At 42.3% G+C, this 18017-nt stretch overlaps 1 protein-coding gene across 50 annotated transcripts in view; it reads left to right on the top strand.

Moving 5' to 3' along the window:
• Positions 1–18017, top strand: part of LOC110500094 (SET binding factor 1) — a 77072-nt gene that overhangs the window by 21308 nt on the left and 37747 nt on the right. For 29 of the 50 annotated variants that reach the window (XM_090214016.1, XM_090213992.1, XM_090214012.1 and 26 more), the window contains exons 2-6: positions 9763–9848; positions 10549–10686; positions 13625–13750; positions 13984–14094; positions 14619–14705. In XM_090214016.1, the coding sequence (XP_090070142.1) occupies positions 9763–9848; positions 10549–10686; positions 13625–13750; positions 13984–14094; positions 14619–14705 (548 nt within the window). The remainder of the gene's footprint in view (positions 1–9762; positions 9849–10548; positions 10687–13624; positions 13751–13983; positions 14095–14618; positions 14706–18017) is intronic. The other 21 variants (XM_090214025.1, XM_036957378.2, XM_090214022.1 and 18 more) reach the window with 1 other exon arrangement.

The raw sequence follows: 18017 nt of genomic DNA, 5'->3' as shown, positions 1-18017 counted from the left end.
AGGACAGCTGTTCTACTAAACACAACCCACTGTCTCATGACTCCCACCTTCTCACGAGAAAGGGAGAGTGAGATGGGGATGGTAGCAAAGGTGAGATGAGTAAGAGGAGATGGGTGAAGGGGAGAAAGAGAGCGTGCAGAAGAGACGATGAGTAGGCTATTTCCTTCCCATCTGTGTGTTTGGTTTTGGGAGCTGCCTGCCCTATAGTTGTTGTTTGTATTGTGACTGGGCTTACCGGGCTCTTGGTTTTGTTCCCCGGGATGACTGAGACTTTTGTTATTCTCTGACTGAGACTTTTTGTTATGCGTGAGACTTTTGTTATTCTCTCAGACTGATGCAGCATTCAACCACAAACTCTCTCTTCCTTCTTTACTTTGTGAATAATGTCTCTTTCAGTGATTGGTCTCATGCTGTGACATAAAGTGAATTCTGTGTGAAGACGACTGTCCGGACAGAGAAGCTCAAACGATGGTTAACAGAGTGATTTGTTGAGGTTACGTAAGAAGGCTTATGTCATTCTGCTAAGACGAGCAGCACTGACATCTTAGCTGAAGTCTGAAGATATATCATTCTGTGTTCCGGAATAATCACAAGGGCATTGTGCCAAGAAAGTGTGCCTATTAGTGAGGCAGCCTGGAACAAGGCCAGTCCCTTCTGGGTCATGATCCCTCAAGGCCAGGTTTAAGGCTCGCACACGTTACATGAATGTGGATCCAGCGTTCGTCTGCCGATCGTTCAGTGTGCCTTGTTTTAGGGACCACCCACTTTAGATGTCTGTCTGCCGACATTCTTCATGTGAATCTACAGTACATGTGAAATCTGTGCACGCTCAATTTGCAAATTACATGCAGAGGTGAAGTACTCTCGGCCAGCAAACACTGTTGGTGTGTCTGAGCCCTTAGACTGAAAGTACCTCAACCACTGTGTCAACAATAACTGTGTCATGAAGTAACAGTTTGTGGCATTGAGCTCATCTTTTTCTTTATGACAGACTGACAGTAAAGTGGGTGGGGGGATCAATAGTTACATATCACAATACTTTTTAGTTTAATTTATTGGCACCAAAGAAAATAAGTGATCAACAACAATACAGATAACAACAAATAAATAAATAAACTGTGTAGGTGTGGTTAGAAGCCTAAGGGCCTTATATACTGTACAAACCACACCACAAACTATATACAATACAAGTACAAAAATAGAAAAGGTTTGTTAAAACACATAACAAAACCCACTAATCATAAATGTACAAATGAACTGATCAGCAATCACAACACATTATAAACAGTATATGTTTTGTTTAAATGTCTGTTGGGCCATATGGAGGAGATTACTGAGTAGTTTGGTTCATCAGGCTGACCCCCAGTCTTGCCTTGAAGTTATTGAGGGATGATGATGTTTTGGCAATGTGAAGATAAGAATTACAGAGTATGGTACCTCTGTATCTGATAGAGAATTGGCTATGTGAGGTGTGACAGCTGGGAGGGTGAAGGTTATCGCAGTGTCTTGCTATATAGATAGATTTCAGAATTAACCCGGCAGAATCCATTGAAGGGTTTCAGTAAATTGTCTGGGAGGTATGAGGTTCTTAAATAAAGGTGCAAATCAAATCACAGTTTATTTGTCACGTGCGCTGAATACAACAGTGAAATGCTTACTTACAGGCTCGAACCAATAGTGCAAAAAAGGTATTAGGTGAACAATAAGTAGGTAAAGAAATAAAACAGTAAAAAGACAGGCTATAAAAGTAGCGAGGCTACATACAGACACCGGTTAGTCAGGCTGATTGAGGTAGCATTTACATGTAGATATGGTTAAAGTGACTATGCATATATGATGAGCAGAGAGTAACAGTAGCATAAAAGGGTGGTTGGCAGGTGGTGGGTGGGACACAATGCAGATAGCCTGGTTAGCCACTGTGCGTGGGCACTGGTTGGTCAACCCCGTGGATGGAGCCAGGTAATTAGAGGAGGTGGCTAGTCTTGGAAATGTATTTTCTATGATGAGTAATTTGTGTAGATGGGATCAAATCAAATGTATTTATATAGCCCTTCGTACATCAGCTGATATCTCAAAGTGCTGTACAGAAACCCAGCCTAAAACCCCAAACAGCAAGCAATGCAGGTGTAGAAGCACGGTGGCTAGGAAAAACTCCCTAGAAAGGCCAAAACCTAGGAAGAAACCTAGAGAGGAACCAGGCTATGAGGGGTGACCAGTCCTCTTCTGGCTGTGCCGGGTGGAGATTATAACAGAACATGGCCAAGATGTTCAAATGTTCATAAATGACCAGCATGGTCCAATAATAATAAGGCAGAACAGTTGAAACTGGAGCAGCAGCACGGCCAGGTGGACTGGGGACAGCAAGGAGTCATCATGTCAGGTAGTCCTGAGGCATGGTCCTAGGGCTCAGGTCCTCCGAGAGAGAGAAAGAAAGAGAGAAAGAAAGAGAGAATTAGAGAGAGCACACTTAAATTCACACAGGACACCGAATAGGAAAGGAGAAGAACTCCAGATATAACAAACTGACCCTAGCCCCCACGACACATAAACTACTGCAGCATAAATACTGGCGGCTGAGACGGGAGGGGTCAGGAGACACTGTGGCCCCATCCGAGGACACCCCCGGACAGGGCCAAACAGGAAGGATATAACCCCACCCACTTTTCCAAAGCACAGCCCCCACACCACTAGAGGGATATCTTCAACAGGAGGCATATGTTCAGTCCCGTGTGGCGCTTACAACGACAGGGTTGTGGGTTAGATTCCCACGGGGGTACCAGTACGGGGGAAAAAATGAAAATGTATCCACTCAATACTGCTCTGGATAAGAGCGTCTGCTAAAAGACTAAAATATAAATACTAGGGATGCACTGATATTACATTTTTGGCCGATACCGATATCCAATATTTTCCATGCCAAAAAACGATACAGATAACCAATATACACATTTTTTTGCTGCCTTTTTAAGAATTCTAGTGCAGTTAAATAGTTAGATCACTGCGTCTGTGTGTGTGTTAAGGCACTGCGTCTCAGTGCAAGAGGCGTCAATACAGTCCCTGGTTTGAATCAAGGCTGTATCACATCTGGCTGTGATTTGGAGTCCCATAGGGCGGCGCACAATTGTCTCAGCGTCGTCCGGGTTTTGTTGGGGTAGGCTGTCATTGTAAGAATTTGTTCTTTAACTGACTACTTAAATAAAGGTTATGCACACACACACGCACACGCACACACACACACACACACACCACACTGACCAAAAAGTTATTTTGTTGACATTTACGTATGTCCCCATTACCAGTAAAACATAATCAAAACCTATTTCTTTCACTTACTTGCTGTACTGTTTTGTTCATTTATTCAGTCGTTTCATTCTCAACCAGGATTTCATCATACATGTCAAGCAGTGAAGTTTCAGCTCTGTCTGTCCGTGGCCTCACTTCCTCGGTGCGCACTGTCATTGTGTCCATTTCCATCTTTCCATCTTGTCCAGCTGTGTATGTAACATTTCACGTAAACCCTGTTTCTTTTCTGCATCAAAGTAGCATTATTTGTACCTAGCGTCGAGCATGGTGGCGACACAGTAAAGAGGCTTATCGAGAATGCCACTGAATTGCTTGTTCACAGCCTCGAGTAGTTTTGTAAGTTTTAACGCCACAGTCTGCGTTGGCAGTTTCATTGAACAGGCATTTCAATGCCATGACAGGGTATCAAGTCTGCTGCAGACGCAGTTGACCTTATTTCTCCAGTCAGTTGTTTGAATGGAACTAGGAGTGTGTTAATGTTTCAAACATGTTCTCAAATGCCATTGAAATGGCAGCAGCGGTATGATAACCAGCACATTCTTGAGCGTGCAGTACGGCTTTCTTCAGTTCGAAATCAAATAATTTTATTGGTCACATACACATGGTTAGCAGATGTTGTGAGTGTAGTGAAATGTTTATGCTTATAGATCTGACAGTGCAGCAGTATCTAACAAGTAATATCAACATTTTCACAACAAAACCAAATGCACACAATCTAGTAAAGGACTGGGATAAGAATATAGAAATATATGGATGAGCAGTGACAGAGCGGCTAAGATGCAATGGTATAGAATACATAGTGTAGGATACAGTATATACATGAGATGAGTAATGTCATATATGTAAACATTCTTAAGTGGCATTATTAAAGTGACTAGTGTTCCATTTATTAAAGTGACCAATGATATCAAGTCTCTAATTAGGCAGCCACCTCTCTGTGCTGTTTAACAATCTGATGGCCTTGAGAAAGAAGCTGTTTTTCAATCTCTCGGTCCCAGGTTTGTTGCACCTGTACTGACTTCGCCTTCTGGATGGTAGGCAGTGGCTCGGGTGGTTTGCCCTTAATGATCTTTTTGACCTTCCTGTGACATCAGGTGCTGTAGGTGTCCTGGAGGGCAGGTAGCTTGCCCCCGGTGATGCGTTGTGCAGAACACACCACCCTCTGGAGAGCCATGCGGTTGAGGGCGGTGCAGTTGCCGTACCAGGCGGTGATACAGCCCGACAGGATGCTCTCAATTGTGCACCTGTAAAAGTTAGTGAGGGTTTTCGGTGACAAGCCACATTTTCTTCAGCCTCCTGAGTTTGAACAGGCACTATTTCAGTTTGTTGGTGATATGTACACAGAGGAACTTAAAACCTTCCACCTTCTATACTGCTGTCCCGTGGATAGGGGGGTGCTCCCTTTGCTGTTTCCTGAAGTCCACAATCCTCCCTTTTGTTTTGCTGACATTGAGTGAGGTTATTTTCCTGACACCACACTCCGAGAGCCCTCACCACCTCCCTGTAGACTGTCTCGTCGTTGTTGGTAATCAGGCCTACCACTGTTGTGTTGTCTGCTAACTTGATGATTGAGTTGGAAGTGTGCATGCCACGCAGTCGTGGGTGAACAGGGAGTACAGGAGGGGGCTGAGAACGCACCCTTGTGGGGCCCTAGTGTTGAGGAGGGGAGATGTTGTTTCCTACCTTCACCACCTGAAGGTGGCCCGTCAGGAAGTCCAGGACCCAATTGAACATGGCGGGTTCGAGACCCAGGGTCACAAACGGGGCGGTAGTCATTTAGTTCAGTTACCTTTGCTTTTTTGGGAACAGGAACAATGGTGGCCATCTTGAAAAATGTGGGGACAGCGTCCTGGGATAGGGATTGATTGAATATGTCCGTAAACACACCAGCCAGCTGGTCTACGCATGCGCTGAGGACGCAGCTAGGGATCCCTTCTGGGCCGGCAGCCTTGCGAGGATTAATACGTTTAAATATTTTACTCACGTCGGCCACAGGGAAGGAGAGCCCACAATCTTTGGTAGTGGGCTGCGTCAGTGGCACTGTATCAGCCTCAAAGCGTGCAAAGAAGGTGTTTAGTTTGTCTGGAAGCAAGACGTTGACGTCCGCGACAGGGCTGGTTTTCTGTTTGTAACCCGTGATTGTCTGTAGACCCTGCCACATACATCTCGTGTTTGAGCTGTTGATTGCGACTCGACCATGTCTCTATACTGACACTTTGGTTGTTTTGATTGCCTTACGGATGGAATAACTACACTGTTTGTATTCGGCAATATTCCCAGTTGCCTTGCCATGATTAAATGTGGTGGAACGTACTTTCATTTTAGTTCGAATGCTGCCATCCATCCATGGTTTCTGGTTAGGGAAGGTTTTAATAGTCAGTGGGTACAACATCTCCTATACGTTTCCTTATAAACTCGCTCAGTGTATACGTCAGTGTTATTCTCTGAGGCTACCTGGAACAAATCCCAGTCCATGTGATCGATGCAATCTTGAAGCGTGGAATCCGATTGGTCAGACCAGCGTTGGATAGACCTAAGCACGGGCACTTCCTGTTTTAATTTTTGCCTATAGGAAGGGAGCAACAAGATGGAGCCAGGGTCAGATTTTCCAAATGGAGGGCGGGGGAGGGCTTCGCGGAAGTTAGAGTAGCAAGGGTGGAGCGTGTTACTCACCCATGTACTGCATTCGATATGCTGATAGACTTTAGGTATCCTTGTTCTCAAATTAGCTTTGTGCTTTAGGGGGGATATACACAGCTGTGACAATAACCTAGGAGAGTTCTCTTGGGAGATAATACGTGATTCAGTGCATCGCGTCGACAGGACGGGGCTGTATGTATAATGATAAACGACTAATAATCGTAACAACATACAGGAACTCAGGTCCATTTGTTCACCTGACCTAGAATTCCACACAATCATATGCACAGCTGTGACAATAACCTAGGAGAGTTCTCTTGGGAGAACCCCTGAATCACGTTGGCTATACCGACTTCGACAGCCTATCCCAAGCTAGCCATGTTTCCGTGAAACAGAGTATGTTACAATCCCGGACATCTCTTTGAAAGCAACTCTTGCCCTGATTTCGTCAACTAGGGACTGGACATTAGAGAGTAATATACTCTGAAGCGGTGGGTGGTGTGCGTGCCTCCGAAGCCTCACTAGAAGACCGCTCCGAGTCCCTCTTCTCTGGCGGCATTGTTTTGGGTCGGCCTCTGGAATCAGTTCAAATACCCTGGGAGGTGCAGACTCGCTTTGGATTCGCTTTGGGGATTCGCAGATTCGCTTTGGGAATGTCGTATTCCTGGTTGTAGTGCTGGTAAGTTGACGTGTCTCTGATATCCAATAGTTCTTCCCGGCTGTATGTCGGGAAGTATTTCTTAACAATGTAAGAAATAATACATAAACAAAGTACTGCACAGTTTCCTACGGACTAGAACTGAAACTGCCATCTCTATTGGTGCCAAATCCTTGTCGACCCACTGTGCTGTCAGACTCGCTGGTCCAAATATGAGTTGTGACGCTAATAGCAGTGGATGTGTCTTTCAACAATACTGTGTAACTCCGGTAAGGCAACATCTGAAAAACCGGGGATCGATCGATCAGTCGGCAAAAGCCAACATCATCTACGACAGAGCACGGTTGATTGTCATGGGCAATAAATTCCATTATCTTGGCGTTAATGGATTTCGCCTTTGAGTTGTCTTGCTGAAATGTTCTTACTCTTTCAAATGACTGCTCGACTTGAACTTGTTTAGTTGCTGGAAGTGTACGCTTAGTATTTTTCTGCTTTTGTTCTGCGTAGCGCAATTTTTTTGGCATCATTACATCATCTACTTACGTTATATAATAAAGGTGAAAAATATATAGGTATGCACGTCAGCTTTGACATCGATTTTGTACATCGGAGTTAAACTAGACATCGGGCTGATGCCGATGTTGGCATTTTTATCTAATATCAGCCTATTCCAATATGCTCACCGATTTTATGTTGTGCATCTCTATTAAATACTGGCCCAGACAATATTACAGTAATTGAGATCTGGGTAAATTAAGCTATAGTAAAGAGGTAGGAAGCAATTCTGATGATACCAACAGATTTCATCACTTTGCTGTAGACAAATGTAATATGATCTTTCCAGGACAACTTTTCATCAATTAGAACTCAGAGGAATCTAGTGGATGTAACTTATTCCATTTCATTCCCACCAATTGCGATTCTGGCTTTTTAAAATTATTGTATACATTTTTTTTTATACAATATTTCTTATTATTAATAGTGAATACTATAAAGTTTGATTATTATTTTTTTTACATTTAACGATAAACTAGTTATCTGGAACCATTCATGAAATGTTGCCGTGCCTGAGTTGGCTTCATGAACTATTGAATCAAAATGTTTGTGATAAAATCAAATTGGTATCACCAGTGAAGAGCATGGGAAGTATGGTAGAGGACACATCAGCAAGGCCATTAATGTAGATTAGATAAGAAAGGTCAAATTTTCAAACCCTGTGGGACACCATAGGATATCTTGGCCCTGGTAGATGCACAGCTATTTGCGTAAACAAATTATTTTTGTTCATAAACATAACTATATAACCAATTATATGTATAATCATGAAAAACATAATGCAATTTAGGAAGTAATATTTCATGATCAACCATGTCAAACGCTTTGGCTAAATCTAGAAAGATGACGAGCCTATTAATTGTTAAGGGCTGGAAATATTTTATCCACAAGATGCAGAAGAGAGTTGGAGTAGTTTTTACAAAAACCATATTGATCCTCATATAGAATACAGTGTTGATTTAAAATGTTTCAACATTCTCTTATACACCAATTTTTCTTGAATTTGGGGTGATAATTTGTAAAAGATCTTGGATCCCCAGATTTATGGAGTGGGATAACTTTTCCAATTATCACATCTTTAGGAACAATACCAGTTTGTGTAGATTTGGTGAAGGTATACGTTGGCGCCTCAGTGATCAAGGAAGACATGGATTTCACCAAAGAGGCACCCACATTCACAAAGTGATTCAATTAACATGAAATAACATCAGGATCACTATATGTCTTATTTCCAACTATACATTTAGATGGGATAGTTGTAGATGCCCTTTTTTTATTCAACAGTTTATTGATGATTTTCCAAGTTGACTTAATATTATTGAAGGATTCTTGGAATTTGTTAGTAAAATATATATTTTGGGGGGATATCTAAAGTAGGTGAGTAAATTTGTTCATATACTTTTTGTAATTTGCAGAATTCAGGGGAGAGGGATTTGTGAAGGACTTTTTATACAACTTTTTTTTTATTTTTTTAACTGAGGATTTTTTGAGACCGGTTGTAAACCAAGGTTTCCAGAACCCTTCTGCTGCTCTCTTACGTGGTTTAACTAAGGGAAAGCAGTGGTGAAATGAAAGATGTGAGAAAAGTCTGGAAAGCAGATTCCACATCGGCCTGATTTACAAACATTTTCCTTTGAAATATCATCAATCAACATCTTAAAGCGCTCACAATTACTTGAGTTAAACATTCTACATGTAATGCTTCTAATCATTCCCACCTGTTCATTTCCAGTTGCCAACGAGAAGTGGAAAATTGGAAAGTGGTCAGAAATATCAGTATGAAATATACCTGTATTAGCCACTTCTGGTAAATTTCAGGAAATTTAAATCTGAATCAACAACCATATTTCCCATTCACTTCATTAATATCTAATGGGTTAAGGATCATGTTATCAGGGTTGATATCCTGCCCAACTAGGAGAGAGACAGAAGTGCATGTCTCATGTCCAATACAACCATACATTTGTGTTAGTTTTATCAATAGGGGTGCACTTCCTTTGGAATGCACATGACACAGTCCACATAAAACCACTAAGGACTTCAGAGGGTTATGACATTTAGAGCAGTGTATGTTTGGTCATGAGGTTAGCTGAAACACATGAACAAAGTTCTGTGTGTGTGTGTGTGTGTGTGTGTGTGTGTGTGCGAGCGCGCGCGTGCGCTTGTCAAATCAGTGGACTATAGCTGACTCGAAGTATCAACTTGTAAAAATGAGCGTTAGCGCTAATCGGCTGTAGCTGCGCTAGGGTACAGCCTCTATTTTTATTATTTTTTAAATACATTTTTTAAAACAGTGAGTTAACATATTTTCAGCACTTTAGTTTCCAACTAATTTTCTCATGCTCTCTCTTGTCTCTGTGCAGCAATATAGTGAGGAAATATGTTTGGAACATGAAATCGCAGTGTTGAATTGCAATACATATAGAATCATGAGAAACGCAATGCATATCGTACCGGCACCTAAGTATTGTAATAATATCGTATGGTGAGGTCCCTTGCAATCCCCAGCCATACAGTAGTGGACTAGGCCCTGACAGATAACTTGGCTCTCTGATCAAGAGTTCCGACCTGACCTTTGTCACCCTCTTTTCTCTCTCTTTCTCCAGGGGGCAGTGAGGGCCAAGGTCACATTCTCCAGCGCTTTCCTGAGAAAGACTGGGAGGACAATCCCTTTCCACAAGGCATCGAACTGGTATGTAACTAACATTACTCTCACACAAACAAATGCACAATAGCCTACATATTTACCCGATGCTACATGCATCATCCGTAACCTGAAGAAAGGCTGCATCGTGAAGGGATCAACATCACCCTGAATAATTTAGTGTTAATGTGTATTTAATGTCTCCCAAATAACCCTTATTCCAGTATTGATTACCTCATTATTGTCTTGTGTGTTTTGCCCGAGTCAGCATTGAAGAATTCCTAAGTGTTCATAATGTTTTATAAGATGAATGCCTACAGAACAATGGTTATTCCTTGGTTTGCTTCTAGCCTATTTCTCACCCCGATCCAAAATAAGGGTGTAAGGTTAATCATTTCTGACACGTGGAAAGTTTTCTTAACTTGGTGTAGCCTAGTGGTGGAAAATAACTAAATGATAGGCTAGAGATCAGAGGTGAGTCACAGAGATGCAGAGTAGGGACATGTGACATACCACACTGGGATACGGCCCACTAATACTGTATGTTCCTCTCCTGTCATCGCTCTCTCTCTCGTGCTTCCTCATCTATCTCTCCCTCCTGTCCTTCTGTCCCTTTCACCTCATTCCCTTTTCCCTCCTTCTTCCCTTCTTTCTCGACCCCTGCGCCCATTGACTCATTTTCTGTTGATCTCACCCTCTCCCTCCTCCTCCCTCCTCCTCTTTCTCACCATCTCCTTTTCTTTCTCAGTTCTGTCAGCCAAACGGATGGCAGTTAGTTCCAGAGAGGGAGCGTCCGTCGTTCTTTGTGTCGGTTCTGACCGACATCAACTCAGAGCGTCACTATTGTGCCTGTTTCACGTTCTGGGAGGGCCTGGACAACCCACAGGTGAGAGACTAGAGGAGAAAGAGAAGATTCCCCCTGGCCACACTATTCCTCACACACTGAGCCAATGTCATTATGAACCAATAACAGTATCCTTATCCTTACTAGAGGTTGACCGATTATGATTTTTCAACGCCGGTACCGATTTATTGGAGGACCAAAAAAAGCCGATACCGATTAAATCGGATGATTTTTATTTATTTATTTATTTGTAATAATGACAATTACAACAATACTGAATGAACACTTATTTTTAACTTAATATAATACATCAATAAAATCCATTTTTAGCTGTTCAATTTGGCTTAAATAATGCAAAAACAAAGTGTTGAAGTAAAAGTGCAATATGTGCCATGTAAGAAAGCTAACGTTTCAGTTCCTTGCTCAGAACATGAGAACATATGAAAGCTGGTGGTTCCTTTTAACAGGAGTCTTCAATATTCCCAGGTTTATAGGACTATTTCTCTCTATACCATTTGTATTTTATTAACCTTTGACTATTGGATGTTCATATAGGCAACAGCCACCCTCAAAGCAGCGTTACCCATGCAGAGCAAGGGGAAAAACCACTCCAAAGCTCAGAGTGATTGACGTTTGAAACGCTATTAGCGCGTACCCCGCTAACTAGCTAGCCATTTCACATCGCATTGTTACACCAGCCTTATCTCGGGAGTTGATAGGCTTGAAGTCATAAACAGCAGAGCTGCTGGCAAAACCCACGAAAGTGCTGTTTGAATGAATGCTTATGAGCCTGCTGGTGCCTACCATCGCTCAGTCAGACTGCTCTATCAAATCATAGATTTAATTATAACATAACAACACACAGAAATACGAGCCGTAGGTCATTAATATGGTCGAATCCGGAAACTATCATCTCGAAAACAAGACGTTTATTCTTTCAGTGAAATACGGAACCGTTCCGTATTTTATCTAACGGGTGGCATCCATCAGTCTAAATATTCCTGTTACATTGCACAACCTTCAATGTTATGTCATAATTACGTAACATTCTGGCAAATTAGTTTGCAATGAGCCAGGCGGCCCAAACTGTTGCATATACTCTGACTCTGCGTGCAAGAGAAGTGACACAATTTCACCTGGTTAAAATGGCCTGCTAACTTGGATTTCTTTTAGCTAAATATGCAGGTTTAAAAATATGTACTTCTGTGTATTGATTTTAAGAAAGGCATTGGAGTTTATGGTTAGGTACACGTTGCAGCAACGACAGTCCTTTTTCGCGAATGCACACTGCATCGATTACATGCAACGCAGTACACTCTAGATAAACTAGTAATATCATCCATGTGTAGTTATAACTAGTGATTAAGTTTAATGCTAGCTAGCAACTTACCGTGGTTTCTTACTGCATTCGCGTAACAGACGGTCTCCTCATGAGGCAGGTGGTTAGAGCGTTGGACTAGTTAACCGTAAGGTTGCAAGATTGAATCCCCGAGCTGACAAGGTAAAAATCTGTCGTTCTGCCCCTGAACAAGGCAGTTAACCCACCGTTCCTAGGCCGTCATTGAAAATAAGAATGTGTGCTTAACTTCTTATGGCTGGGGGGCAGTATTGAGTAGTTGGATGAATAAGTTGCCCAAAGTGAACGGCCTGCTCCTCAGTCTGTTGCTAATATATGCATAGTATTATTAGTATTGGATAGAAAACACTCTAAAGTTTCTAAAACTGTTTGAATGATGTCTGTGAGTATAACATAACTCATATGGCAGGCAAAATCCTGAGGAGAAATCAAAACAGGAAGTGAGAAATCTGAGCTTTGTATGTATTCACCACAGTCCCCAATGAAATGCCCCTGATATATTAATGATGTTGCACTGCCTAGGGGTTCCACTAGATATCAATCATCTATAGAAATGTGAATGGGACCTCTGCTGTGCTGTGTGAGTGAATGAGAGCAGAATCTATCAGGTGTCTGGCAGTCAGCCATTTTCTGATCACGCGCATTCCTCATGGTATCCACTTGCGTTCCATTGCTCATGAAGACACAAAGGAATAATCTGGGTTGGAACTTTATTGAAGCTATATGTTAAAAACATCCTAATGATTGATTGTGGACCTGGGATTCCTGGAGTGCTTTCTGATGTAGATCATCAAAGGTAAGGGAATATTTATCATGTAATTTCTTGTTTATGTTGACGTCAACATGGCGGCTATTGCGACATTCTTCTGAGCCCCGTCTCAGATTTTTGCATGGTTTGCTTATTCCGTAAAGTTTTTTGAAGTCAGACAGAGGTTGCATCTATAATTCCATGTGTATAACTTGTATTATCATCTACATTTATGATGAGTATTTCTGTTGAATGATGTGGCTATGCAAAATCACTGGATGTTTTTGGAACTAGTGAATGTAACGCGCCAATGTCAGCTCATATTTTGATAAGTATGTATTTATCGTATTTGAAATCGGACACTGTGGTGAGATTCACAACAAGATTAGCTTTAAAATGGTATGAGATACATGTATGTTTGAGGAATTTTAATTGAGATTTTTGATGTTTTAAAATTGGCGCCCTGCACTTTCACTGGCTGTTGTCATATCGCTCCCGTCAACGGGATTGCAGCCATAAGTTAACTGACTTGCCTAGTTAAATAAAGATTAAATAAAGGTGTAAAAAAATAAAATAAACGGCGTCCAAAATTAACGATTTCCGATTGTTATGAAAACTAGAAATCCGCCATTCCGATTAATCGGTCGACCTCTAAGCTGTACTGTATAGCAAGTGTTTATCCCTACATTTTACGCTGTTGTGGAAATGAGACGATCTGATCATATGAGAAACCGATAACGATTTATAAATGTTCCAAGCAGTACTTGCCGTCTGATATTACATTTGATCTTTAATGATACATCTATAGAACATTTGCACAGGGTAGGCTACGTTCTGTACACTGTATGATATTCTGTGTCTTTCTGTGTGTGTAGCTACAGAAAGCTGAGGCCAGTGAGGTGGATGAGGACGAAGTCCCAGGGCTGGTCCAGCCGGCCCAGGTCTTTGCCCCCAAGAGCCTGGTGCTGGTGTCCCGTCTGGACCACACAGAGGTTTTCAGGGTACAACGCACCTCAAAACAATACTCCATGTCCCTGTCTGATACTCCCATTACACTTCTCATCTCTGTTTCTTGTTACAACGAAGTGTGTTTGAGGCAAATCTAGGCTTGATTTGGCTGTATTTTGCTTTAAGTAGTAGATGTGTTATTTTCCACACAAACCTCATTTGTCATTTCACTACAAGTCAAGGAAAGGTTGTTCTTGTCTTCTGACTGAGTGCCTCCCCTGTGCAGAACTGTTTGGGGCTCATCTACACCGTGCACGTGGACAGCCTCAGTGTTCCCTTGGAAACAGTGATCGGAAACCTCCTCACCTGCGTCATCCCCGTTGCTGGTGGTTCTCAGGTAAACACACCTCCTGCATGCATACCGACTTGTACGTATTCTCCTGAGCAGTGCAACACTCCAATCCAGCTAGCCTATTAGCTTGTTAGCCCCATCCAACCTGCTAGCATATTAGCTTAGCATATTGGCCGATGCAGACTGCTAGCACATTAGCTTAATCAACCGGTTAGCGTTGTAGCTTAGCATTAGCGGGTGTGCTATACTAACCCACAGTGCCGAGTCAATTTCGGTTTCCATGTGTCTGATGCCGTTCCAGCCATTATTATGAGCCGTCCTCCCCTCAGCAGCCTCCACTTCTACACACTATGTATAGGAATATCTACTTAGCGCTTGTATTCACCCTATGTGCACAATTTAAACGTACTGTTTGTCTCAAACTAATTGAAGGATGCTAAAGCATGAAGCAGTGTAACATACAGTACTACTACTATATTGGGCCTATACGTACATTTCTGTACATTTTGTTCCCTTGTGTAACATGCCATTGAACTCCGCTGTACATTGGTTCCTCCTGTGTGTTACAGATAAATGAGTCCCCAGTATGTAGTTTAAATCTTTCGGTTCCTCAGGCCCTAGCCTGTGACTGGCTACTGGGCTGCTTTCAGGACCAGGTAACATCACCTTCCGGCAGCTTCTTACCAATCCGCTTGCCTCATTGTGATTTTTTTTTTATAGCTATTTAGATAAACATGACGATTCTAAAAAGTATGTTTTGTATTTCCTGTAATCATCTCAAACCATGCTGATTAATATTCACTCAGTGGTTTGTAGTTTGCACTAATCTGCTTTTGTGGGTTTTGTGGCCTAACGATGCTGCATATTCCATGCTACATTAACCTGTCAGTCATTTTGATCATTTTTGAGACCTTTTTAAAATCAATGAACTATTTTGATTCTATGTGCCGTTGTTTGTCGTGGATCGATCTGACGTGTTCACCATTGTTGATCTGTTATAGAAGTGTGTAGACTTTTCACTTGATGAGGAACACACATTGGTTCTCTGAGGGTGACCATATGGGGCACCAGATGGCCTCATAGCAGGCAGTGCTGTGGTCTGAATGAGAGAGAGGACTAAACAGCATTAACACAGACACGCGCAGATCTTGCAAACAAAAACAAACATACACTTGACTTACACACACTCAGAGACCTTCATGCATTGGATAGTGTAGTACAGAGTGTTTTGTAATAATCTCAGCAAAAAAGAAACGTCCCCTTTTCAGGACCCTGTCTTTCAAAAACAATTTGTAAAAATCAAAATAGCTTCACAGATCTTCATTGTAAAGGGTTTAAACACTGTTTCCCATGCTTGTTCAATGAACCATAAACAATTAATGAACATGCACCTGTGGAAAGGTCGTTAAGACACTAACATCTTAAAGATGGTAGGCAATTAAGGACACAGTTATGAAAACTTAGGACACTAAAGAGGCCTTTCTACTGACTCTGAAAAACACCAAAAGAAAGCTGCCCCTGCTCATCTGCGTGAACTTGCCTTAGGCATGCTGCAAGGAGGCATGAGGACTGCAGATCAATAAATTGCAATGTCCGTACTGTGAGACGCCTAAGACAGCGCTACAGGGAGACAGGACGGACAGCTGATAGTCCTTGTAGTGGCAGACCACGTGTAACAACACCTGCACAGGATCGGTACATCCGAACATCACACCTGCGGGACAGGTACAGGATGGCAACAACAACTACCCCAGTTACACCAGGAACGCACAATCACTCCATCAGTGCTCAGACTGTCCGCAATAAGATGAGAGAGGCTGTACTGATAGCTTATTGGCATGTTGTAAGGCAGGTCCTCATCAGACATCACCGGCAACAACATTGCCTATGGGCACAAACCCACCGTTGCTGTACCAGACAGGACTGGCAAAATGTGCTCTTAACTGACGAGTCACGGTTTTGTCTCACCAGGGGTGATGGTCGGATTCACATTTATTGTTGAAGGAATGAGCGTTACACCGAGGCCTGTACTCTGGAGCAGGATCAATGTGGAGGGTCCATCATGGTCTGGGGCGGTGTGTCACAGCATCATCGGACTGAGCTCATTGTCATTGCAGGCAATCTCAACGCTGTGCGTTACAATGAAGACATCTTCCCCCCTCATGTGGTACCCTTCCTGCAGGCTCATCTTGACATGACCCTCCAACATGACAATGCCACCAGCCATACTGCTCGTTCTGTGTGTGATTTCCTGCAAGACAGGAATGTCAGTGTTCTGCCATGGCCAGCGAAGAGCCCGGAACTCAATCCCATTGAGCATGTCTGGGACCTGTCGGATCGGAGGGTGAGTGCTTGGGCCATTCCCCCCCAGAAATGTCCGGGAACTTGCAGGTGCCTTGGTGGAAGTGTGGGGTAACATCTCACAGCAAGAACTCGCAAATCTGGTGCAGTCTGTGAGGAGGAGATGCACTGCAGTACTTAATGCAGCTGGTGGCCTCCCCCTTTGTTTGGGACACATTATTCAATTTCTGTTAGTCACATGTCTATGGAACTTGTTCAGTTTATGTCTGTTGTTGAATCTTATGTTCATACAAATATTTACACATGTTAAGTTTGCTGAATATAAACTCAGTTGACAGTGAGAGGACGTTCCTTTTTTTGTTGAGTTTATAACAGTACATGAAAAGCTATGGTAGGTGTTTGTTACGGTGTAATAGCAGTAACTTCTAATCACACATGCCTTTTTATTAGACTCAGGTCTGGACTTGCTAGGACTCTCCCCAGTCATGCCACATCAACCACTGTCATCCCAACATGCATTGCAACATATCCACTTTACTACTGGAACTGGCAATCATCTCAACTGTCAGATACGCACTCCTGGCATACAGAGTAGCAACCTTTCGCCCCAATACTGTACACTGGAATATATATGAGTCTGATATGGAACCTGCCTGAACGTTTGTGTGTGCGTACATCTGCCCGTCTGTATGAGTGATTGAATAGATAATTGTAAATGACTGTCTGTCTAGTCTCCACAATGTCTTCCCATGAACCAGCCCATTCTGTCAATGGGCCAAGCTCCATCAATAACTTAATTTCCTGAAATATTAACTGTAAAACATTAACTAAGCAAATTTCCCTTTTTAAATTAACTTTACTGAAAATTGTCAATGTTACACAAGTTTAATATTTCAGTCCTCAGTTATTTCATCCCATGGTCATGAACACATCGTCTGACTAATTCACATGTTGGATGTACAGTTGAAGTCGGAGGTTTACATACACCTTAGCCAAATACATTTAATCTCAGTTTTTCACAATTCCTGACATTTAATCCTAGTAAAAAATCCCTGTTTTAGGTCAGTTAGGATCACCACTTTATTTTAAATAAGTGAAATGTCAGAATAATAGTAGAGTGATTTATTTCAGCTTTTATTACTTTCATCACATTCCCAGTGGGTCAGAAGTTTACATACACACGATTAGTATTTGGTAGCGTTGCCTTTAAATTGTTTACCTTGGGTCAAACGTTTCGGGTAGCCTTCCACAAGCTTCCCACAATTTTGGCCCATTCCTCCTGACAGAGCTGGTGTAACTGAGTCAGGTTTGTAGGCCTCCTTGCTCGCACACGCTTTTTCAGTTCTGCCCACAAATTTTCTATAGGATTGAGGTCAGGGCTTTGTGATGGCCACTCCAATACCTTGATTTTGTTGTCCTTAAGCTATTTTGCCACAACTTTGGAAGTATGCTTGGGGTCATTGTTCAGTTGGAAAACCCATTTGCGACCAAATTTTAACTTCCTGACGGATGTCTTTAAATTATGTGGATATTTCGAAGCAACATCTTTCCTGCCTCATGATACCATCTATTTTGTGAAGTGCACCAGTCCCTTCTGCAGCAAAGCACACCCACAACATGATGCTTCCACCTGCGTGCTTCATGGTTGGGATGGTGTTCTTCGGCTT

The sequence above is a fragment of the Oncorhynchus mykiss genome, chromosome 21 (genome assembly GCF_057628025.1).
Source record: "Oncorhynchus mykiss isolate SJ-2025 chromosome 21, ASM5762802v1, whole genome shotgun sequence".
Classification (NCBI taxonomy): Eukaryota; Metazoa; Chordata; class Actinopteri; order Salmoniformes; family Salmonidae; genus Oncorhynchus; species Oncorhynchus mykiss.
The sequence above is the reverse complement of the archived record's forward strand: the minus strand, read 5'-3'. Positions and strand labels throughout refer to the sequence as shown.